Source organism: Crocuta crocuta, unplaced genomic scaffold (assembly GCF_008692635.1).
Source record: "Crocuta crocuta isolate KB4526 unplaced genomic scaffold, BGI_CrCroc_1.0 scaffold50, whole genome shotgun sequence".
Classification (NCBI taxonomy): Eukaryota; Metazoa; Chordata; class Mammalia; order Carnivora; family Hyaenidae; genus Crocuta; species Crocuta crocuta.
The window spans coordinates 2,813,271-2,836,142 of NW_027527428.1; the positions used below are offsets into that span (position 1 = coordinate 2,813,271).

Sequence of the window (22,872 nt, forward strand, 5' to 3'; positions counted from 1 at the left end):
GGTTCTGTGCAGGAGACTTTCTTCCCTTCCACGTCAGGAAGATGTACAGACCTCAGCCTTACCTGACACTCATTTGTCCTGGACCACAGCTTTTCAGGAAGGCCCCAGGAGCTCTGCCAGAGGGAGGTGGAGGCTCTGGAGTATAGTATTTACCCACGCTGGGGTACGGGCCCTCTGCCCGGAGGGCCATTTCTTCCTGAGCTGAAATACCCAGTTATCCCCTCTGGGAAGAAGCAGCTCTTATCTTCATAATCCCCCAAAGCCAGCATGGAGAGTGGGGATTAGGGGAGATTTAGGCAAGGGATCTGGGAAGTCTTGGGGCCAGGTTTGCTCTGGAGCCCGTCCTCATTTCTCGGGCTGAGAAAGCTGGTGATGGGCCAGTGTGGGGGCTCCACTCAGGTGGGTCCCACCAGGGTGGGTCTAGCAGCCAGGGGATACTGACTAGAAGGGGGATCCTAGCCCCTTCTAGTGATGGAGATGTGTGTCCTGTGAGGGGCGAGGCTGCCAAGGAGAGGGCTGGCGATGGAGCCAAGGCAACCCGAGTGTCACAGCTCCGCCACCCTTGTGCAGAACTCAGCAGATAACCTTTCTTGATGCCCCAAGTCTAGGGCTTTGCTCCTTTCGCTGGAGAACCTTTCCTGGTGGGAGCTCACACTGGTGCTCTTGGGATGGCCCTGGGAAAGGCCCACTTCTCCTCCGGCCCTCCTTTCCCAGGACCCCCGACCTAAGGAATCTGTGCATAAGGTTCAATGTGTGCATCAGTCTCACCTCCCAAAGTTTTGATTCAATGCATGTGGGGTGGGACCTGGACACCCACCTTTTTAGAAGCTGTAGGTGTTTCTGCTAGAGACCCCGGGTTGACAACCCCTGATGGAGATGTCCCTGGGATCCATGAAGTCATGTGTGCATTCATTTGGCAAGGGTTCCCTGAGCTGCTGCCGTGTGCCAGGCCCAGTCTTAGCAGTTGGCTGCCAGGGGGGGGTGGAGATGGAAGAATTCAGTACCTGTTTTCAAGGAACTGGCAGCCATGTGGAGAGCCAGACAAGTAAATCTATAATGACAGCTCTCCATGACACAGACTGTGAGCCAGGTTGCCTAGGGTGGTACTGGAATGCAGACCTCTCCCGTAAGTGCAGCCCTTGGTTTTGGGAACATTTCCCAGCGCCGATGATATTTGAGCTGAGTCTTGAAGGGGAAGTAAGAATTGTCTGGGGCAGGTGGTGTGTTGTTGGTAGGAAAACACAGAAAGGTACTCAGCCATGAGCTAGAAGAGCGTGGCTTGCGTCAGGGGTGGAAGAGATGCCGGAAAGGGGCTGGAGAAACTGGCAGATCACAGATCATGCTTTGGAGTCTGGGCTTGATTTGAGAGATAAACGGAGTCAGTTGATCTGATGTCTGCTACTCTGGCTGGATGTCACAGTTGGTTTGGAAAAGGCAGAGATGGGGAGGGGGGAGGGGAGGGAGGGCTGGGGGGAAGGGGGTCGCTGCAGGAGCTGTGCTGTCTGGGCCCGGAAGGGCCACATTCCAGGGTTTTAGACAAATCCACACCTCGTCCCTGTGAAACAGCAGCACAGCAGTTGAGTAAACAGGGCAGAATTCAGGGCAGTGGTCAGGCTAGAGATAAACTTCAGGAACTGTAAGCCTGGCAGTGATAGGTGACTCAATGATGGTGGCTGAGGTTGCCCTGGAAACTTACATGAATCTGTTAAGATGTCTTAGGGTGGGCTGTGGGGTGGGTGGACGGGAAAGAAATGCCAGTCAGAGAAGGAGAAACCAGGAGTGAAGCCCAGGAATGGGGTTATCAATAAGAAGAGGCCAGGCTGGGGTCACACAGAACGTGGGTGGTCCCCAGCGTTGCCCAGGACCACCGCCACCCACGCCCTGTTCCAGAACCCTCAGTGACATGACAGCACCCTTTCCTGGGAGCAGCTGTCTTTTGTCTGAGATCGTGTCCTTCCTGATGCTGGACCATCCTTCCTTCTGTGAAATGGTGGAAACAGAATATCGTTGGGGGCGGGGGGGGGAGGTTCTAAATGCTTTTACTAGGAACAATGAAGAGCTAGCATCTCTTTGTTAGGTCTCCTCTCCCCGCTGAAAAACACACTATTTTTCAGCCTGTGAAATATAAAGATGTCAGCAGAGGGAGATGGGAGGTGAGGGGTGAGGGGCCGGGAGATGCTAATGGCCTTGGAAAGTGGGTTAGGAAACCCTGAGTAGAGAAAGTTGTGTGTCTGTTTCTGTTTTAAACTTGGCCTTGAGGAGTAGGGGATTTTTAACGTGGTGGAGGTTTGAGCAAACACCCTGAGGGCCGGGGCTAGTGGAGGAAGAGGAGGGAGGATTCAGGGGGAGGAATGGGGGCAGGCCTCTCTGGGCAGTGACCCGGGGGCCCCCAGAGAGATGCTGAGGGCCTCCTGCTTCCCTCCAGGGCGAGCCCCCCGTGGCCCTGGGCCTGTCCACCCAGAAGGCCCTCAGCATCCTGAAGGAGCAGCTGGAGGCGGTGCTGGAAGGACACCTGAAGGAACGGAAGAAATGTCTCACGTGGAAGGTGAAGGAAGCTTCTTTGCAGGGAGCCCAGAGCCTGGGTGGGATGCGGAGAGGCGTGGGAGGCCCGTGCTCAGGCCTGTGACTCGTCCTGTGGCCCTTGGTGGCCGGGGCTGCCTTGCAGAGTCAAGTCCTGAGTGCACTTGCCTCAGGAGCCCAACCGAGAGCAGCCCCAGAGGGTGGGGGGTGGGGGGCTGGGGCAGGGGCAGGCGGGTGGGGGAGGAAGGCGGCNGCCTCAGCTCCGTGTCTGCCTCCCATGCGGGACCTCCCCCCACAACTCTGTGCCCAGGTGGTTAGGAGTCCTCAGTCCCTTGCTGCTGGCTGCTCTCAGCACCAGAACGAGAGACTCTTTTCAGAAGGGGCCGGGCCGGGTTGGGGAGCCCCTCTCCCTGCTAGAACCCCCTTCCCGCCTTCCTGCCAGCCACGGGGCGGAGCTGGTGAGCGCCTTGGCGCTGTTCCTCTTGCTACTTCTCAACCTCATCCTCATCGGGCGGCAAGATCGTCTGAAGCGCAGGGAGGTAGAGCGGAGGCTCCGAGGGATCATTGACCAAATCCAAGGTGAGGCCAAGGGTCAGGCGCACCGGGTGGGAAAGGGTGCCCTTTCACAGCAGAGCCCTGTGAGCCCCTCTCCTGAGTCCCAGCCAGGAGCCCAGCACACGGGTGTTGCCTGTGGTGCGCATTCTGGCGGCTGTTGGCATCAAGAGAGTTAGAAGGCTGGCCTGCCCTCTTTTGAGCAGGACAGTGAGACCCGGGACAGCTAGACGCATGCAGGTAGTGGCCTGGGCACGGCACGCAGGCTTGCTAGCGGTGGGAGACTAACAGAGAAGACCCTCTCCGGGCAGGAGAACAGCTGAGATTTTCCCTTCCACGTCTTGTCTTGTCGGGTGGTACTGGGCCAGGCCAGCTGGGAAGATGGGCCAGAGGAGTCTAAGACCTGTAAGCATCAGGGTTGGGGGCCTGGAGCCAGGAGCCCCAAATGGAGCAGCCCTGTTCCTAGAGAAGGGAGTTGCTCAGTCAGATTTCTGTTTGACCTTTCATTCAGGTAGTGGTTAAGCCCTGGTTCTGGATTGAGGGTGTTAGGCTTTCCTGAGAGACGGTGGTTTCCACTTCCCCAGGGCACATGGTCTTGTAAGAGAAACACTTATTGTCTGAGGCCTTTCTCTAACTGTACTGGGCAGCAGACATTTGAATGCTAAATGAGGGGGCGCCTGGGTAATTCAGTTGGTTGATTTTGGCTGAGGCCATGATCCCAGGGTCATGGGATCAAGGCCCGCGTCAGGCTCTGTGCTGAGCTTGGAGCCTGGTTAAGATTCTTTCTCTCTTCCTCTGCCCCTCTCCCCAACTCATGCTCTCTATCTAAAATAAAACATTTTTTAGGGGCGCCTGGGTGGCTTAGTCGGTTAAGCGTCCGACTTTCGCTTGGGTCATGATCTCGCGGTTCGTGGGTTCGAGCCCCGCGTCAGGCTCTGTGCTGACTGCCAGCTCAGAGCCTGGAGCCTGTTTCAGTCTGTGACTCCCTCTCTCTCTCTCTGACCCTCCCCTGCTCACGCTGTCTCTCTCTCTGTCCTAGAAATAAATAAAACATTAAAAATAAATAAATAAAATAAAATAAAACATTTTTTAAATCCTTAAAAACAAACAAATAAATGCTAAGTGAGAAGAGGTCGCTTCATTCTGAAATGACCGACTCATTGCTGCCATGTGCCAGGCACAGGAAGTACAACAGTCACCGAAAAAGATGGGGCCTGCTCTCCGAGAGCTTAGCCTCTTTCTCTTGCTCAGGAACCATCCATGGCTCCCTCTTGCCCATCAAAGCATCCCAGAACCTCTGGCCCAGGCTCCGGCCTTCCTCTCCAGACTCTTCTGATACTCATCCTCACCTGAAAACCTCTCCACAGTCGCGCTCCTCCCTCCCTCAGCTCCAATGGACAGATCTTGCCCATCTTTCGAGACCCATCTTGAACACTCCCCTTGGCTCTGAAGCCGCCTCTGATCGCATCAGCTCCTCTGTGCTTCTGCAGCCCTGGGATCTTTCCTAACACTCTGAGCACGTGTTTGCTCTGCCGTGTCGTTATCTGCCCACACACATCTCTCTTTGGTTGTGACTCCTCAAGGACTGTGTCTTCTTTGACCTCTGCTCCCTTCATAGCCCATGGCCGTGGTTGTGAAATGTGTTTGCATGGAACAGGGCTACAAAGAATAAGATCTTCACGGGTTCAGAGGCAGCAGTGGTGCCTGGGCTGGAGCAGTGGGAAAGGCTTCGCAGGGGAAGTGACCTTAGGAGTTGGAACAAATGGTGTAGGTTGCAGCACGCCTTCTGGGAAAGGACTGAGAGAGCAGGCCACGCTCCCTGGTGTGTGTGCTACTGGGGGGCTGGTGTCTGGCACTGTGGTGAGGCATTTTTCCTGCTTCCATTCTCATCAGATGCGCTCAGGGATGGCAAGGAGATCAAGTGGCCAGATGCTATGTACCCAGACCTCCACATGCCCTTTGCCCCATCCTGGTCCCTGCACTGGGCCTACAGAGATGGACATCTGGTCAACCTGCCAGTTAGCCTGTTGGTGGAAGGAGACATCATAGCTCTGAGGCCCGGCCAGGAATCGTTTGCCTCTCTGAGAGGGATCAAGGTAGCTCGGGACTTTCTCCTCCCCTGGGAATGCCATGGGAGCAGCCACAGGCAATGGTGGGAGGGCCCCAGGGCTTAATCCTGAGGCTTCCTGGCATGCTCACCGGCTTCTTGGCAAGGGTTCTAGAAGAACGGAGAAGAGCTGGAACATTTTTCTCCTTCTTGTCCTCTTCCTTTCTCTGGCCCTCAAGCTGGTGGGAATCCAGTTCCATAGCTGCCCCAGCCCTGCGCCCTCCAGCTGACTCTTTGCTAACTGATGGTCCCTAACCCAATGAGATGCTTTCACTTAGCTGGAACTGTCAAGGCAGAGTGGCTTCCATTGAATGGACCTGTTAATTGCCCTCAACCTCCTCCCTTTCCTTGCCTGCAGGATGATGAACACATCGTCTTGGAGCCAGGAGACCTGTTTCCCCCTTTCTCTCCCCCGCCTTCCCCCCGGGGAGAAGTGAAGAAAGGGCCACAGAATCCCCAGCAGCACCGGCTCTTCCGCGTCCTTGAGACTCCTGTGATTGACAACATCAGGTAGGGTTGCTGCCCTGCCTTCCTTCTGTCCCCTGACTTATCCTCGGCCTCTGAGCAGGGGGCAAGGGGCAGGGAGCCTTGTTTACACTGAGGTTCCCTTAGGTCAGGCACTTCTGTGGGGTCTTTTCTTTAGTGTCTTATGCGCATTCCTAGACTGAGTGATTGTTCCTCTCCCTGTTGGAACTCTGAGGGGACAGCTCTGGAGGCTGCCCCAGACCCCTCTCCCAGTGGGGCGGCGGGGGGATGGGGGAGTCTCTTGGTGGGGGCCAGGGAATTGGAGAGATTGCCTGACTCAGTGATGCCTGGAAGGTGCGTGTTTCTGGCCTCTTCCTGAGGGCTTGCACAACTATAGGGTCACCCTTTTCTGCAGGTGGTGCCTGGACATGGCTCTGTCCCGCCCAGTCACTGCTCTGGACAACGAGAGGTTCACGGTGCAGTCGGTGATGTTGCGCTATGCTGTGCCTGTGGTCCTGGTGCGTGAGGCGGGCCGCACGGGGCAGGGGAGAGGGCCAGGAAATGGGGGAGCCTCAGGGCCAGATTCAGGTGAGCGTGTGAGTGGAGACGGGGGTCCCAGAGTGAGCTGGCCAGTACTGGGGTCTGGAGTGGGGTGTGAGTGGGCAGAGGAAGGGGAACCTTAGAGCCCGAGTCCATCTCTGGGTGCGGGGCTAAGGCTGCACCTCTCCTGTGCTCCCAAAGGCCGGCTTCCTCATCACCAACGCCCTGCGCTTCATGCTGAATGCCCCTGGGGTCACGTCCTGGCAGTACACCCTCCTCCAGCTACAGGTAACCCCCGGCCCATCCCGTCTGTCCTACTTTGCACCTTCTGTACGGCCTGGGTCCTCTCACGGCGTCCAGACTGTTCCTGTCTCTCTCTGTAGCCCCAGGGTCCCTCAGGCTTCAACTTAAGAATGCCTGCTTTCCTTCTTCTGTTCTTGCCCTGGACAGCTGTCCCTTTCTACTCCGGCAATGGCTTCAGGGCCGGGGAAGCCCTTCCCTCCCTCTCTCCTTCGAGGCCCACAACTCCTCGGGAGCCTTCAGTGTGGTTCGCGCTTTCCCAGGTGAATGGAGTCCTGCCCATCCTCCCGCTGCTCTTTCCGGTGCTCTGGGTTCTGGCGACCGCCTGTGGAGAAGCCCGCGTCCTGGCCCAGATGAGCAAGGCCTCTCCCAGCTCCCTGGTAGGTGGTCCCAAGGCATCTGGGGGACAGTGCGAAAAGAATAAATTCCAGGAGCAAAACGAGGGCGCCCAGCTAACGGGTGCAGAGTGTGGGTGGCCGGCGGGCAGGCCTCGGGCCGCTATCCAGGTGGAAGAGCCTCGGGGCCAGGCCTTGGGAGGCCGGTGAGTGTCCGTCCTGGTGCTCAGCAGCCAGGGACTCGGGGACTGCCCAGGTGTCCTTTACCAGAGGCGTTGGGGGCCTTGCTGGCGTGGGGCCCCCAGCCTTCCAGCTTGGAGGCGTGTGTGCGGGTGGCCCTCCTGAGCCGGCTCCCTCTTCTCCGCAGCTGGCCAAGTTCTCGGAGGATACGCTCAGCAGCTATACAGAAGCCGTCTCCTCTCAGGTACGCTCCCCTGGGACACCTTCATCCCCAGGCCCCTGTAGGCACCGACCTGAGCTCCCTCCAGCCAGCCCCTCGTGGGACCCTGGGGCTCCCCTGCTTTGTGACCGTTGAGTCCCCTGTCTCACGTGGGGCCCAGACAAATGCCTCTCCACCCCAACTTCCTGGTGTCCATGCACTGTTTCCGCTGTCGGCCCCAGAGGCTATCTCTAGGGAAATAACGCCGGACCTTGCCTCCTCCACCAGGAAATGCTACGCTGCATTTGGGGTCACTTCTTGCGGGTGATCCAGGGGACATCACCAACGCTGAGTCATAGCTCCAGCCTGTTGCACAGCTTGGGCTCTGTCACGGTGAGGCCGGGCCCCGCGGGAGGACCCCATCGCAGCCAGCCTGCAGCCTGGCTATGTGCAGGGTGCCTTTCTGCCACTCACGTGGACCCCGGCAGGTTGGGGAGAGTGCCAAGCCCCCTTCCCAATCCCCGCCCCTGCCTGCAGGTCTTGTGCTGTGTGGACAAACAGGGGATCCTGTCGTGGCCAAACCCCAGCCCGGAGACCGTGTTGTTCTTCAGTGGGAAGGTGGAGCCCCCGCACAGCAGCCATGAGGACCTGACAGATGACCTGTCCACCCGCTCCTTCTGCCACCCCGAGGTAGAGGAGGAGGTATGGCCGGCTCCCGGGGACCCAGCTCTGGGCCCGGCAGTGGCCTCAGGGAGGGCGAGGCGAGAAGGGACAAGGACATCCCGAGCACCCTTAGGATCTGCTTCTGGGCAGCTGAGGTGGGCCCCCCACTCCCGCAGAGAAGGGACATAACCGCCCTGTGTCCCTGGTCCATGGCAGCCGTCGGGACCCCGGTCCGAGGCCTGTGCTCCTTGTTCTCCTCAGCCCCACGAACGAGACGCCCTCCTGGCCAGCTCCCTGAACACTGCCCTGCACCTTTCCAATGAGCAGGAGCGCGGTGACTGGCCCAGTGATGGTCCCAAGCCCCCCGAGTTCTACTCTCACCACAAAGCACACGGCCGCAGCAAGCACCCATCCGGCTCCAACGTGAGCTTCAGCAGGGACACGGAGGGCGGTGAAGAAGAGCCAGGCAAGGTGAGGGGAGGGTGGAGAGCAGCCGTGGGGTGTCCCCGCCTCCCCGCCGAAAAGGCCAGGCGGCACAGCCCATCCTGCATGGATGGAGCCAAGGGCGCAGATGTCACGGCGCCTCCGTTCTCAGGCCTCCGGGCTTGGCCACCTCCTAAGGCCTCTTTGGAGACCCTTTCCCCCTTCCTGGATCTTGCAGATGGTAATTGGTCGGGGAGAGGCCCTTTCTCCTAGTTACAACCATCTAAAGACAGAAAGCCGGAGGCTCCCTCTAAAATATTTCCCCCAGGCTGAAAGAAAGAGATCCTTTATTGTTCCCTCTCTGGTCTGGGTACTGCCACTGTCACAGGCGTAGCTACTAGAAGTAGCTGAAGGCCAGCAAGGGCAGGGAGGGGGTTTCGGGGAGGGGTGTGCAGGGCGTGGGTACGAACCCTCCAGGCTGAGGCTGCCCTCTCCCCTCCACGGCCAGCAAAGGCAGGGAGGGGGTTTCGGGGAGGGGTGTGCAGGGCGAACCCTGCACACCCTGGAGGGTGTGGGTACGAACCCTCCAGGCTGAGGCTGCCCTCTCCCCTCCACGCTTTCCTTGACATCCAGCCCGGGCTGGAGGGTGAGCCGTACGAAGCGGAGGACTTTGTGTGCGACTACCACTTGGAGATGCTGAGCCTGTCACAGGACCAGCAGAACCCCTCCTGCATCCAGTTCGATGACTCCAACTGGCAGCTCCACCTCACCTCGCTGAAGCCCCTGGGTCTCAACGTGCTGCTGAACTTGTGCAACGCCAGTGTCACTGAGCGGCTGTGCCGGTTCTCGGACCACCTGTGCAACATCGCCCTGCAGGAGAGCCACAGCGCCGTCCTGCCCGTGCACGTACCCTGGGGCCTCTGCGAGCTGGCCCGCCTCATAGGTACGCCGGCCCCCGGCTTCCGAACACACTGGTGCCCTGTGGCCGCATGAGGAGCGCTGGCAGCCCTCTTAGGTGCTGCTTTTTTTTTTTTTTTTAATGTTTATTTATTTATTTTGAGAGAGAGCGCATAAGCAGGGGAGGAGCCGGGAGAGAGAGAGAGAATCCCAAGCAGGCTCCGTGCTGTCAGCACAGAGCCTGATGTGGGGCTCGAACTCACGAACCGTGAAATCATGACCTGAGCCAACATCAAGTCGGACACTCGACCACCTGAGCCAGCCAGGCGCCCCAGCCCTCTGAGCCCCTGACCACCCCCTTTAACCAGGCACCGTTAGGCAGTGCTTTCTCATCTGGGAAAGTAACGGACGGCAGGATGAGCAGAGGAGGGAAGCAGCCCACCCTGACCGGGCTTCCGTCCGTGCCAGGGAGGGCGGTGCCGGTGCTGTGGGCTTCCTCCCGGACACCCTGAGTTGCGCTCCCTCCCCCTGCAGGCTTTACTCCTGGGGCCAAGGAGCTCTTCAAGCAGGAAAACCACCTTGCGCTCTACCGCCTCCCCAGTGCCGAGATGGTGAAGGAAACCTCGCTGGGGAGGCTCTCCTGTGTCACCAAGCGGCGCCCCCCTCTCAGCCACATGATCAGCCTCTTCATCAAGGACACCACCACCAGTGAGCCTTCCATGCTTGGCCAGCATCAGGCCAGGCCTTCCTGGGGCGTGGCAGGGCAGGGCTTCTTTTAGGTGTCCCTCTTTAGGAGGCGCCTGGGCAGATGAGCACTAGATGGCTTCCTGAGTCTTCCTCACACGTGGCCGGGATTGGATTTAGGGACTGGGGCTGGGATGGCCTGGCCACAGGGGCCGGGACTGTCAGAAGGACAGGCGGCCCAGTGTCTGCATCGCAAGCCCGGCGCATCCCACACGGGCCTGGGGCATTTGACGCCCCAGGGGCTCCTTAGCACCCTCGTCAAGGATGGGGGGGTTGTTCCCTGAGGTGGGAGTGAGGGGCAGCGGTGGCTTGGGGCACTCACGGCTCGGCCTCTTCCTCCCCTCCTCAGGCACAGAACAGATGCTGTCCCACGGCACGGCTGACGTGGTCTTAGAGGCCTGCACAGACTTCTGGGACGGGGCCGACATCTACCCTCTTTCGGGTTCTGACAGGTGGGTGAGGAGGCACACGCCGGGGCCGGTAGGACACAGCCCTGCCGTCCGCCTGCCTGCCCGCCTGGCCCACGGGCAGGGGCGCATCTCAGGACGGCTCGCCTCACTTCTGCCCCACTTCCCCGGCAGAAAGAAAGTGCTGGATTTCTACCAGCGAGCCTGCTTGTCTGGCTACTGCTCTGCCTTTGCCTACAAGCCCATGAGCTGCGCCCTGTCCTCCCAGCTCAACGGCAAGTGCATCGAGCTGGTGCAGGCGCCTGGCCAAAGCAGCATCTTCACCATGTTGGAGCTGCCCNTCTAGAGCAGCCGTATTTGTAGAACATTGGCCTTATTTGAGTCAGACAAAAGGCCAGGTCACAACCCTGCTTAAACAGAGGGACTCGGAGCCTCCCTCCCCCTCCCCGCTCCACCAAACAGACAGACTCCCAGGGTCTTATGACCCAGGAGACCATGAATTGAGGCCATTGCTGAGAGTGAGGGCAGCCCCGTAGCCTCGGACCGGGGCTGGGCTCTATCGTTACTCCCAAGGATTGTTTCCCGACTGATGAGTACCTTTCATTGTCTTTTCTCCTGTGTCTGTTGGCTCCTTTGTGTATCTTGGCTGCGTCGTGCGTGGCTGTGTGTGGTCGCCTGGGGCCCACCTGCTCGTTGCTTTGGGTGTGGCATCTGCGTGTGTGGCCCGGGCTGCCTCCTGGAATCTGCTGTTTCCTGGGTGTTCCTGGCCGGGCTCCGTGCCTTGTGCCCACCTGAAGAAGGGATCGGGGAGGTGCTGGAGAAGGAAGACTGCATGCAGGCCCTGAGCGGCCAGATCTTCATGGGCATGGTGTCCTCCCAGTACCAGGCCCGGTTGGACATCGTGCGCCTCATCGATGGGCTGGTCAACGCCTGCATCCGCTTTGTCTACTTCTCTTTGGAGGATGAGCTCAAAAGCAAGGTGGGGGGAGCCATCCCCCTCTGCCGCCCCTGATCCTTTCTCCCCTGGGCTCGTGGGCCCATCTGTTCATTACCATCTGCCTTTTGCAGGTGTTTGCGGAAAAGATGGGCTTGGAGACAGGTTGGAACTGCCATATCTCTCTCACACCCAACGGGGACATGCCTGGCTCCGAGATCCCCCCCTCCAGCCCCAGCCATGCTGGCTCCCTGCATGATGACCTGAATCAGGGTAAGGGCGAAGGTTTGTGGTGGGGACGACGTGGGTGTGGGCAGTTCTTGCCCGGGAGCTGCCGCTAGAAAGAGCCAAAGATCCTTCCCGATAAGTACATTCCCTCGGAAAATGGCTCTCATCTTCCCTGCGGTAACAACAGTTGACAGTGAAGGAGAGGAGACCCGGAAGTGGGAAGTTCTTTGCCATCTTCAGGGCAAGGAAAGGCCCCCAGAAAGGTTGACTCCAAGGTGAGGGACAGGGTTTCATCTCCACAGTGTCCCGAGACGACGCGGAAGGGCTCCTTCTGATGGAGGAGGAGGGTCACTCCGACCTCATTAGTTTCCAGCCGACAGACAGCGACCTCCCCAGCTTCCTGGAGGACTGCAACCGGGTATGATGGCAGGGTCTGTGCCCCTCCACCCCCAGAGGTAGCTGAATGGCCGGTCCCGAGAAGGAGGGCAGGGAGGGTTGGGCCCTTCTCCCCGATCCCGAGGCTACTGGCATCTCTGCTGTCTCCAGGCCAAGCTGCCCCGAGGCATCCACCAGGTGCGTCCTCACCTGCAGAACATTGACAATGTGCCCCTGCTGGTGCCCCTGTTCACCGACTGTACCCCCGAGAGTGAGTACTGTAGGCTCACAGTCCCGGGCTGGACGAGCCGGGGAATCCAGGGGGCTGGAGCTGTGGGTGTGCCCATTCTAGGGAGTCAGAAATGACTCATTCCGTGATATTCATGCTCCTTGGGGGTAGGATTGTCCCAAAGAGGGGCCTGCTTCCCTTCTCTCCTGTTCTCCTGCCATGTGGGTCTCTGCCCAGAGCCTCACACAGGGCTCCGCCTGCCTGACTCTTGTGCCCCCCGACTGCCCCTTCCCACCCCCCAGCCATGTGTGAGATGATCAAGATCATGCAGGAATATGGGGAGGTGACCTGCTGCCTGGGCAGCTCTGCCAACCTCCGGAACAGCTGCCTTTTCCTCCAGAGCGACATCAGGTGAGGACGATACCCTGGAGCCGGGGCTTACATGGGGCTGGGGCATGTTCCACGGCCGATCTTGCCCGGATGGGGACCGAGGGACCTGGACATGGTAGAGAGAGAGGGAGCAGGTGCTTGCCTACTCCCATGGGAGACGGGGTCTTTGTGGAGTGTCGCTGAGGGGTATGCTTTCCCCTGTGCCGAGCAGCATTGCCCTGGATCCCCTGTACCCATCCCGCTGCTCCTGGGAGACCTTTGGCTACGCCACCAGCACCAGCATGGCCCAGGCTTCGGATGGCCTCTCTCCCCTGCAGCTCTCAGGGCAGCTCAACAGCCTGCCTTGCTCCCTGACCTTTCGCCAGGAAGAGACCATCAGCATCATCCGGCTCATTGAGCAGGTGGGCGCTCGGGCAGGCGGAGGGGGCAGGGATGTGGGGCCTACGGGGGGTGGGGAGTGGGGACCCAGGACCCACCTGGGCTCCCAGGGGCAGATTCACCTCCAAGAGAGGCTTTCCCGGGCACTTTTATTTGCCTCCACCCTTTCCTAGCAGGAGCATCTGGGCATCTGGCTCTTGGCTGAGATTTGTCAGCTGTAGGCCCGGCCACAATCTGTCCCTCCCGGTCCCTAGGCTCGGCACGCCACCTACGGCATTCGCAAGTGCTTCCTCTTCCTGCTACAATGCCAGTTGACTCTCGTGGTCATTCAGGTGAGGTGGGGTCTGTAGAGGCCTTGCCCCTCCCCCACCTGCTCCTCCACCCAGGGCCAGTTGAGGGTGGGGTGGCAGGTCGGGGGGGATGCAGCACAGCCTAGGGCCCGCTAGCCTCTAGTGGAACCCCTGGGCTTTTGAAGATGACCCCGTCAGCAAAATAGTGGCCCCTGGGGCCCCAGCTCCTCTGGGCACCTGTCTGGGCACAGGGCCGGGCAGCCCTGGGGCTCCAGGCTTCCCACTATTTGCTAGAATCTAATCATGCTTCCTGGGCTCTCCTGTTTCAGTTCCTCTCTTGCCTGGTTCAGCTGCCACCGCTGCTGAGTACCACTGACATCCTGTGGCTGTCCTGTTTTTGTTACCCTCTGCTCAGGTAAGAGTCACACTGCCCTTCTGTGCCCAGGCAGGCAGAGTCGGGATGTCACCAAGCAGCCCTGGGAGTCCAGGTTCTGTGAGACCCGCTCAGTGGTCACATCTCCTGGCGCCGGAGGCACTGGGGGGGAGGGGGACTCCTTCTCCCTCGTCTTATCCCATCTCCTCCCAGACCTGCCCTCACTCCCCAAAACTCCTGAAAGGCCACCTGTGTGGGAATTGGGGTACAAAGGTCGCAGTCGCCACGCTTCACCCAGTCCCTGCTTTTCAGCATCTCCCTGCTGGGGAAGCCCCCGCATAGCTCTATCATGTCTATGGCCACAGGGAAGAACCTTCAGTCCATTCCTAAGAAGGTAAGCAATGTGGAGCCTGTAAGCCTGGGCCGTTCCTGAGATACGTGTGTGGGGGTGGGGGGGTGGGGAGGGAGCCTCAGGGGAGAGATAGCCTTTCCTTAGAGATGTGTGTGAGAGACACGCATGCGTGCGTGCATGTGTGTGTGTGTGTGTGTGCGTGTGTGTGAGACAGAGCCTCGGGGGAGAGATGGCCTTTCCTTAGAGATGCGTGTGTGTGTGTGTGTGTGTGCATGTGTGTGTGTGTGTGTGTGTGTGGAGAGATAGCCTTTCCTTAGAGATGTGTGTGAGAGACGTGCATGTGTGCGTGCGTGCGTGCATGTGTGTGTGTGTGTGTGTGAGGCGGAGCCTCGGGGGAGAGACAGAGGCTTCTGTCAGAGCTTGCCTCCAGCCGAAGGGGAGGTGGTGGTGTGGAGCCGGGAAGGGTCCTCTGCCTCTGGGCCTGCCGTTTCCTGGAGAGCCCGCTGAGCCTGGTGCCGGAGGGGCCGCTGCTGCGCGAGTGACAGGCCTCCCTTTTCTCTGCAGACCCAGCACTACTTCCTGCTCTGCTTCTTGCTCAAATTCAGCCTCACGGTCAGCTCGTGCCTCATCTGCTTCGGCTTCACGCTGCAGAGCTTCTGTGACAGCTCCCGGGCCCGCAACCTCACCAACTGCTCCTCCATCATGCTGAGCAGGTGGGTCCTGAGCCAGCCCCTCCCCCCACCCCTTTCCCGGGGGCCCGGCGGGCACTGAGGCCACCCCTTGCTTTGGCAGCCATGCCGACACAGCTCCAGCCTGGTTTGACGACTTTGCCAACGGGCTGCTGACGGCCCAGAAGCTCACCGCGGCCCTGATCGTCCTGCACACGGGTGAGGGGCTCCCAGGGAGGGGCCGGTGGTGGCTGGTGGGGCACAGGGGGCAAGGCCTTCGGCCGGTGGGAAGTCTGACAACCCCCTTCACTGACCCTGTTTTCTCCAGTCTTCATTTCTATCACCCACGTGCATCGCACTAAGCCCCTGTGGAGAAAGAGCCCCTTGACCAACCTCTGGTGGGCCGTGACGGTGCCCGTGGTGTGAGTATCTCCGGATGGAGGTGGGGGAGGGGCAGGGGACTTTGGCAAGACTAGGGCTTGAAGGTAGGAGTTGAGCCAGGGGTTGAATGCTGTCCCCCTTGAGCTACTCGTCGTGGGAAAAGCCAGGCGGGAGGCAAGAAGAGCCAAGTTCACGCAGGGCTGTCCCTGCCTCCTGCAGCCTGTTGGGGCAGGTGGTCCAGACGGCCGTGGACCTGCAGCTGTGGACGCACAGGGACAGCCATGTCCACTTTGGCCTGGAGGACGTGCCCCTGCTGACGTGGCTCCTGGGCTGCCTCTCCCTGGTCCTTGTGGTGGTCACCAATGAGATCGTGAAGCTGCATGAGATTCGGTGAGCCACCAACTGGGCCCTCCCTCTGGGGTCAGGCGCGTTCCCGAAGCCTGTCACCTCCTGGGCACTGTTCCCCAACTTGCCCGCTGCCTGGACTTCCCTCCTCTGGGGTCCTGCCCTGTTTGTGGCCGGGGAGTCTGCTCTAACCTGTGCTTTCATCTCCTGCCCCACCAGGGTCCGGGTTCGCTACCAGAAGCGACAGAAACTGCAGTTTGAAACGAAGCTGGGCATGAACTCCCCTTTCTGAGCCATTGGCCACAGTGGCCATAGCTGCCCTGGCCCTGGGGTAAAGCCAGACCAGTTCCTGAGTCTGGGGAGTTGGTATCGTGAAGGCTTCAGGGTTTCCTCTCGTGCCCCTGGCACTGCAGGCCCAGCTCCGTGTCAGAGCCAGCTGTCATCCTGACGCCCGGGGCTTACCGTGGAGGAGCTGGTGAGCCGTGGCCTCGGCATCAGGACAGTCTGGTCTTGAATGTATGATCTAGTGCACTTAGTAGAGGGGCCCTTAGCCCCCTCCACCCGTGGGCTGCACCCCTTTCGGGGCTCTTAACCCAGGGCCCTCTGCTCTTGGGTCCCCGGGCAGAGCCATGACCCGTGGGGCCAGGATCTCAGCGGCAGCAGCCGTGGGAGGTCCGGACAGGCCACCGTCGAAGGCAGCAGTGGTGGTGCATCCTCCCTGCGCCCCAACCTGTCCTCCTGGGGTAGAGGCCTGGGTGTGGTTGAGTGTTTCCCCTCCCTCCTTCTACGGGGGAGCCTCACGCTCAGACCTGAAGATGAAGACCCCGCCCCCCCCCTGGCCCTGGCACCTCTTCCTGTGCTGCCTTCAAGCTGGCCTCAAGCCTGAGTCTTGGGGATGCAGCCCAGGGCTCCTCTTAGCCCCCTGCGCTAGTTCTCCTGTGAGAATGTTTTTACTGGTGTATATTTTTTACTGGAAATGAGCCTTTTAGGAATGAATGTAGACTGGTTTGTATTAAAACTTGTAAATTGCTTACGAAAAATCTGTGGCTGGTCCATGAGGCAGCCACTAAGGGGCCCACCCAAGACCTTGGCTGGTGAGGGACCCCCAAAAGGAAGGGGAGGGCCCAAGCCTTCCTCCTTCCATACTGGCTCAACCGAGTGAGCCACCCAGGTGTCCCTACCTCCTTCCATACTGGCAAGAGCCCTCAGGTCTGGCTTAGGTGAGAACCCTGGGCCCGGAGGTCCACGGCACAGATCCAAACACACAGCCCGATCACATGGAATGACACTTTCATTGGTGTTAGTTGGGAGAAGAGGTTAATGGTTACAGAGCCAGGGCCTGGGCCAATCCAGATCAGGCTGCCAGCCCCGAGGTGGGCAGTGGGCACTCTTGCTGTGGTCCGAAGCCCCTTCCCCTGTGTCCTCTCAGGTGGTTATAGATAGAATAAATTCCATTTAAAATATATGCATTTCTCTCTGCTTAAAAAATAACATTTACAGTTGAAAAAGTTTGGACTTTGGGGATCTGTTCATCCCCCCGCCCCCACGCCCATCAGCTGTGCCTCACTGAGGGCAGACAGGGGCAGGGGCAGGGGCTGGCCTGGGCACCGCCATCACCGCTGACAGCAAGCCCCCAGCTGCCTATTTACATGTCCTGTGTACCCCTGTGGGAACCGGGTCAGACACACAGCTTTCAGAGCGCCAGGACGGCACAGCACAGCAGTGTCAGTAGGTCCTCGGCACAGGGTCTTGAGACACCAGAGGTGGTGGCAGAGCGGAGGAGGCTCTTACCAGGGTCCCTGTCCCCGGGGGCAGGGCTGTCTGGTCAGATTACACAGCGGGAGGGCGCCCTGTGGACAGGCGAGGTTCGGACAAGTCCCCTCAGCCTGTCATGGAGACCGCCCCCTGGAGCTGCAGTGCTGCCGGGGCCCCACTGGCTTGGAGCAGCAGGGGGTACCCTTCTTGGGGGCAAAGGCAACAGACGCCGCAGGTCCCAATGGGCACCGCTGAAGGCCGCCAGGGGGTCTCAGTCCAGCATGGCATCCAGCTGGTCGGCCAAGGCATCAAACATGGTGCTGATGTCGTCCAGAATGTGCTTGGTGGAGGTGCCGGGAGGGCTGGAGCGGGGGAAGGACGGCGTCAGATCAGAATGCACCCCACTGGCCCTGGGCGGGCAAGGGGCTGCTCCTGAGCACCTGGCCGGTGCCAGGTACTTCGTGTGCCCCTTGCTTCTCCCAGCCTGCCGGGGCAGCATGTGCTACTGTCCCTGAAGTGAGAGCCCCGGGGCCCAGGAGGAAGTGCTGTGCTCAAGCCCACATGCCTCTAAGCGGTGGCCCCCAGGATACCCCACAGGCCACATCTGGGAAACTTCAGAACCTGGGCTCCTCCCGTTTTAATAGTGGTCACCCTGGCCCTCAGATCTGTCTGGGGACTGCCCCCCCCCCATTCCCAGGACCCTGGGGAAGAGGATTCAGGAGGAGCTGTTCCTTCACTACAGCCTTCTCCCCCTCCCTGGCCACCCAGCACCCAGCACCCCTCACCCTTCTCGTTCCTCTGTGCCAATGCTCTTCTCTGCGGCCCGTAATGCAGCTGCCAGCGATGAGCTGGTCTGTTCCAGTCTCTGCTGGGCCCGGCCAGGGCCCACGGCTCCAGTGCTCTCGGGCCTGGGAGGGGGCACGGGGCGGGGGCCAAGCCGAGGAGCCAGCTTAGGGCCGGAAAATGCCAGCTGGGTGCAGGCCACAGACACAGGCTTGGGGGCTGTTCCTGTGGAGACAAAAAGGTTGGCCGTGACTTGGCCGGGCTTGATACAACCCTTGTAAACACTGACCGCCCCCACCCCCCCAGACCCTGCCTCATACCTGCACCTGGCACCTTGATGAGGGCAGCGGGGGAAGCTGGGGGCTCAGTCTCCCCGTGCCGCCGATTCCCCACCGAGTTTTCCAGAGCAGGCCCAGGGCAGGGGGGAGCAAGGGGCTGGGCTGGGGAGCCGGAAGAAAGAGGGGCTGGAGCTCCCTGAGTTGGAAGGCTGCTAGGGTCAGGCCGGGGAGGGCTGGGAGAAGCTGAGGAGGGGGCCTCACTGGGGGGCTGGGAGGGCAGGGGGGTAGAGGGGCNTGGGCCTCCGCTTAACAGTGTCTGACTCTGTGAGGTTGAAATCGAGGCCAGCGGGCACAGGCGTCTCCCGGGGTGGGGGGCCAGCTGGCTTCGGCCGCTGTTTGATAGTCAGGTTCCCCTCCTCGGCAAACGGGAGCCCTTCCCCTGAGCTGCCCCGAGATGGGGGTGTCCCCTCGGGTCCTGGCTCCTCCTCCTCTGTGTCCGACACAGGGCCAGCTGGGGCAGGTGGGCTGGGGGGCTCTGAAGGGCCGGTTGGTTCACTTAGCGTTCGCCTTCGGGGCACGGAGGCCCCCTCCTTGGGCCCCGGGCTTCCATCTAGTGGAGGCGGCTCGGCGGTGGGGCCAGAGACAGAGCTGAGGCGTTTAGGGGGTGGGGGCGGGGGGCCTTTGCGCCGGGCACGAAGGGCAAAGGACTGGCTGCGGGGAGCCCCTCGAGCGGGAGTCGGGCTAGGGCTGGTCCGAGCTAGGGCACTGCGTCCGGGTCGCCGAGTGAGGGTGGCATAGCTCCCCAAGGCACTGCCCACTGGCCCTTCAGCCTCTCCCTCTGCTTCGCCCTCAGTGGGGCCGGGGCGGCTTAGGCTATGGGACCGGCGCTTGGGCCGAGGCGGGTCCGGAGGAGTGGCGGGGGGCCCAGCCAAGTAGGAGAAGGCACGAGGTGCACCAGGCGGAGGCCCTGGGGCTGGGCTGGAGGGTGAGCCCTGGGGGTACATAAAAACATAAGGGGCGGGGCCTTGGCCAGGAAGTGGGGAACAAAGCTTAGGGGGTCGTTCTGTGCCCTCTGGAAGGTTCCTCTCCTGTGGGGTGCTGGAGTCTCCACCACTGGGCTGGGGCGCAGGCTGCTCCTGTGAGTGACCGGACCCTCGTGAGCGTGCTCCAATGCTCTCCTGGCTGGGAGAGCGGGCAGGGGGCAGGGGGAGCGGCTCAGGGCCACCCCCGGCCATGGCTGCCTGTAGCTCTGGGCTCAGCTCACTGCCCTGAAAGGTGAGGAGGCGTGGGCCAGCTGCAGCCGGACCGTCCCCATTCTCCAGCCCCTCAATGGCCATCAGCTCCGGGCCTCTGGCTAGACGGCGGCCACCTTCCGCTGGGGCCTCCCCCTGCAGCAGGCCCCGCCGAAGCTCGGCCAGCCGCTTCACTCCCAGCATGAGCTTCTTCTGATGACCTGAGAGGGGACAGTAGAGGCAACAGGGTTAGTGGGGGCTGCGAAGGGTCACCTTAGTTCCTCCTGGACCCCATTCTCCCTTGCGGGCCTGACCCCTGAAATGTCTTAGAGACCCTGGGAGGCACGTTGGGGGCCTGGCCAGAAGGCCCCAGGGCAGTCCTCACCGAGCTTGTTGACCCCGATCTCTTGCAGCTCCTCCCAGGTGAGGTCGGCCACCAGCCCCATGGAGTCGTAGCCACTGCTGACCAGCTGCTTGTGGTACTGCGGCAGCCCCAGCGCGCACAGCCACTCCAACAGGTCCACCTGGAAAAGGACCCCAATGGAGCCGGGTCCCCAGCCGGCCCCTCGGCCCCCAAGCCGGGAAGGGCCCACACGGCCACGGCTGAAGGTGGGCGCTGGCACCAGCCACCTGCTTACCGGGATGTAGTTGGGCAGCCACTCGGCGATGCTGAGCTGAGCGATCTCCGAGGCGATCTTCTTCCTGTGCCCAGGCTTGGTCACCCCGATGGCCGTCAGGTCCTGCCACACAGACCCGGGCCGTTAGGCCCCCTCCGGTCCCCCCTGGGCCCTCTGCTGCCTTCCTGCTGTGGCACCTACCTCAGGCGTCATGCGGCTGATGGTTGGCACGTCGTAGCCAGCCTGCAGGAAGTGGGCGGTGTAGCCTTCCAGCTGAAACTCACTCAGCCAGTTATGAATGGCCTGTGCGTCCTGTGGCGTGCGGGCAGAGTGAAGTTAACAGAGCGGAGAGTCCGGAGGAAGAGCCGAGGCCGGGGCCCACCCGTCAGCCCCAGCCTCCCCTAGGGGCCCGGCCAGAGCAGGGACTCGAGTCCATACCGAGGCCCATCCCACCCCAGGCCCGCAGCCCACTTCCCAGCAGGGAAGTCACACCTTCCCCTCCAGCAGCTGCTCCGGCCTCACGTCCTGGGTGAAGAGCTGTTCCCCAGAGTGGTAGTTGACCAGAGGGCGGTGATTCAGGTTGTCTTCAAGAGGGAGAGAAATGGAATCAGGGGCAGCAGGATGGGGGAGGGCCCGCCCGGGTACCATCTACCCTTCCTACCTGCCAGGGATGGGGGGTGCAGTCCTGGCAACACCTGGTCCTCTCCCGGGGAAGGCAGAGGCTAGAGACAGAACAGGCGCTACTCAGCACGTGGGGGAGCTGACGGCGGGGCGCACGACTCTGCCCCGGCCCTGATGCCCCCTGCCTCCTACCTGAGCGTTCTCAATAAGAAGGCCAGTGCCATGGCCGTTGGTGCCCTCGGAACTCTGCCCGCTGCCGGCACTGCGGATGCTGCCCACGCTGCCCTCGCTGCCCACGCTATTCCTGTCACCTGCTGCAGGGACACAAGCGACGGGGTTGGAGCCCCAGTTGGCCTCACCAACAGCTGACTGGCGGCTTGCCAAGGCTGGACGCCCACCCCGGTGCCCAGCATCACCCTCTGGGAGGATGTACCTGGGCTGTCTGGGCTGAGGCCCACCCGCGGGAGCTGGCCATAGGTCAGAGAGTGCAGGGGGTCATCGGCAGGGGGCTGCTGTGTCCGAGAGAAGCCTGGGCGGAGGGGGGTGGGCACCGATGGGAGGCGGGGCGCAAGGACGCCCACTCGCTTGCTGACCACCTCCACGATGCCTGGGGGGAAGTAGCCCACACGGTCCGTGCCCCTCTGGCTCTCGTGGATGTGGCCCTTCCAGCGGCCGTCGGGATGTTGTTCCAGCACCTGGGGCAGAGGGGGCGTGGGAGAGCGTGGCGTCAATCACTTCCTGCACCGAGCAAAGGCAGGCAGCCAGCCCTATAGCTACGATCCAGCTTTTCCTCTTCCCACGAGGAGTTGGCACCCAAGCGCAACCACGGTTCTGCCCTTCCTGGCACCATCCAGCCCAATCCACCTGCACTGGGTCCTCACCGTGATGACATCCCCTGCCCGCACATTGAGAGCAGTGGGATCGTGGAGGTTCCAGAAATCCTTGAGCGCTCGGACCTTCAGGATCCCCGAGGCCTCTGAGAGAAGATGCAGGGCTGGCATCATCTCAGAGTCCTTAGGGTGTCTTCCCGCCCCTCCTGTCCCTTTCACGACCCTCCCCCAGGTTTCTGCTACAGCAGTCCCCAAACCAGCCCCAGGTCAGGGAGTGTGACATCTTGCTCCTGGAACATCGCCCCTGCTCCACTTCCTAGTAATCACTGGAGTGGCTCTGTTCTCTCCCTCCCCTGCCTGCCTCCTCCCCACCACCCCCCAGCTCTGGGCTGGATCTCCCCTCACACACACTCACCCCGCAGCAGCTGCTTGATTTCTCGGCTGGCCTGGGAGGTGGTGAACTGATTCACAATGTCCAGTGCTGTCTGGTTGTACGTGTTCCGAATGTTCACATCCACCCCGCCCTGGGTGCACAGCGTGAGCACACGCTAAGAACTTCGCCTGCCACTCCCCCCAGCGCTCACGAGCACCCAGGACGTAAACAGTACCTACTACTTTCAAATTTTACAGATAAAAAAAGGAAGCTCAGAGATAGGATCAAGGACGAGCTGAAGGTCATTCAGCGAGTGGCCGGTAGAAGTGGGGCTTGAGCCAGGTCTGCCTGCTCTCCAGTCACAAGGCCAGTGCCTACCCAAGCACCACATCGTGGGTGGAGACCCCCTCCCGTGTGGGGGGCGCCCGGGTGCCCACACTTACCTCCAGGAGCAGCCGGACTACCTCGGTCTTGCCATACAGCGCTGCCTCGTGGAGGGCCGTGCCTGTCTTGGTCTGGCGGTTGATCTCGATCCCAGCTCTCAGGAGCTGCCTGTGGAGTATGGGGGTCGGGGGGTGCAGGGTGAGTCACAGGGGTGATGGGGGCAGGAGAGGGAACAGGCTGCTCCAGGCTGGGAGAGTGATCCAGAGCGAGAGTGAAGAGGGCGGCAGGGCACCGAGGGGACATCGCCCATTCCACAGGAAGAGGATGAGGAAGTGGGGGGAGGGGGGGCGCCCAGTGGGTACCTGATGACCTCTCTGTGGCCATTCTTGGCAGCCAAGTGCAGGGGCGTGGTGTAGTTGGGGTCACACGGGTCCTTGGCCTCACCCTCCAGCAGCGCCACGCACAAGTGACTGTTCAGTAGCAGCTGGGCCACCTGCGGCAACCAGCACCCAGGTAGGGCTTCCTTCCGAGACCCCGCGGGTGCCGGCGCCCTAGCACCCTAAGGGCTGCCGGACTCACCTTGAGCCGCCCAAACTCGCAGGCCAGATCCAGGGGTGTCTTCTTTGCCTTGTTGACCAGGCACGGGTTGGACTGATGCTGGAGGAGCATTTCTGACTGGAGTGGAGGGAGGGGAGGGAGGCGTCTGGCCTGGCCTGCTTACAGC

The 22,872-nt window shown here is 61.1% G+C and overlaps 2 protein-coding genes across 2 annotated transcripts in view; one reads left to right on the plus strand and one right to left on the minus strand.

Annotated features, from left to right (window-relative positions):
- Positions 1 to 16,740, plus strand: part of TMEM94 (transmembrane protein 94) — a 37,015-nt gene extending 20,275 nt beyond the window's left edge. The window contains 29 exon segments of the mRNA XM_077754508.1: positions 2,426 to 2,727; positions 2,963 to 3,099; positions 4,966 to 5,168; positions 5,538 to 5,689; positions 6,060 to 6,162; positions 6,386 to 6,472; positions 6,748 to 6,864; positions 7,187 to 7,243; positions 7,487 to 7,591; positions 7,736 to 7,900; positions 8,123 to 8,332; positions 8,918 to 9,227; positions 9,716 to 9,889; positions 10,275 to 10,377; positions 10,507 to 10,730; positions 11,130 to 11,311; positions 11,401 to 11,539; positions 11,797 to 11,912; positions 12,041 to 12,140; positions 12,401 to 12,509; positions 12,700 to 12,889; positions 13,121 to 13,198; positions 13,486 to 13,571; positions 13,842 to 13,923; positions 14,446 to 14,594; positions 14,674 to 14,768; positions 14,878 to 14,971; positions 15,150 to 15,320; positions 15,495 to 16,740. Of these exon segments, the coding sequence (XP_077610634.1) occupies positions 2,426 to 2,727; positions 2,963 to 3,099; positions 4,966 to 5,168; positions 5,538 to 5,689; positions 6,060 to 6,162; positions 6,386 to 6,472; positions 6,748 to 6,864; positions 7,187 to 7,243; positions 7,487 to 7,591; positions 7,736 to 7,900; positions 8,123 to 8,332; positions 8,918 to 9,227; positions 9,716 to 9,889; positions 10,275 to 10,377; positions 10,507 to 10,730; positions 11,130 to 11,311; positions 11,401 to 11,539; positions 11,797 to 11,912; positions 12,041 to 12,140; positions 12,401 to 12,509; positions 12,700 to 12,889; positions 13,121 to 13,198; positions 13,486 to 13,571; positions 13,842 to 13,923; positions 14,446 to 14,594; positions 14,674 to 14,768; positions 14,878 to 14,971; positions 15,150 to 15,320; positions 15,495 to 15,567 (4,113 nt within the window). The 3' untranslated portion in view covers positions 15,568 to 16,740.
- The window catches only part of CASKIN2 (CASK interacting protein 2), a 14,377-nt gene continuing 8,053 nt past the window's right edge, over positions 16,549 to 22,872 (minus strand). The window contains 16 exon segments of the mRNA XM_077754501.1: positions 16,549 to 17,392; positions 17,816 to 18,038; positions 18,134 to 18,390; positions 18,392 to 19,544; positions 19,709 to 19,847; positions 19,962 to 20,063; positions 20,142 to 20,252; positions 20,433 to 20,524; positions 20,602 to 20,662; positions 20,754 to 20,875; positions 20,995 to 21,256; positions 21,443 to 21,537; positions 21,807 to 21,915; positions 22,208 to 22,316; positions 22,511 to 22,641; positions 22,728 to 22,823. Of these exon segments, the coding sequence (XP_077610627.1) occupies positions 17,302 to 17,392; positions 17,816 to 18,038; positions 18,134 to 18,390; positions 18,392 to 19,544; positions 19,709 to 19,847; positions 19,962 to 20,063; positions 20,142 to 20,252; positions 20,433 to 20,524; positions 20,602 to 20,662; positions 20,754 to 20,875; positions 20,995 to 21,256; positions 21,443 to 21,537; positions 21,807 to 21,915; positions 22,208 to 22,316; positions 22,511 to 22,641; positions 22,728 to 22,823 (3,153 nt within the window). The 3' untranslated portion in view covers positions 16,549 to 17,301.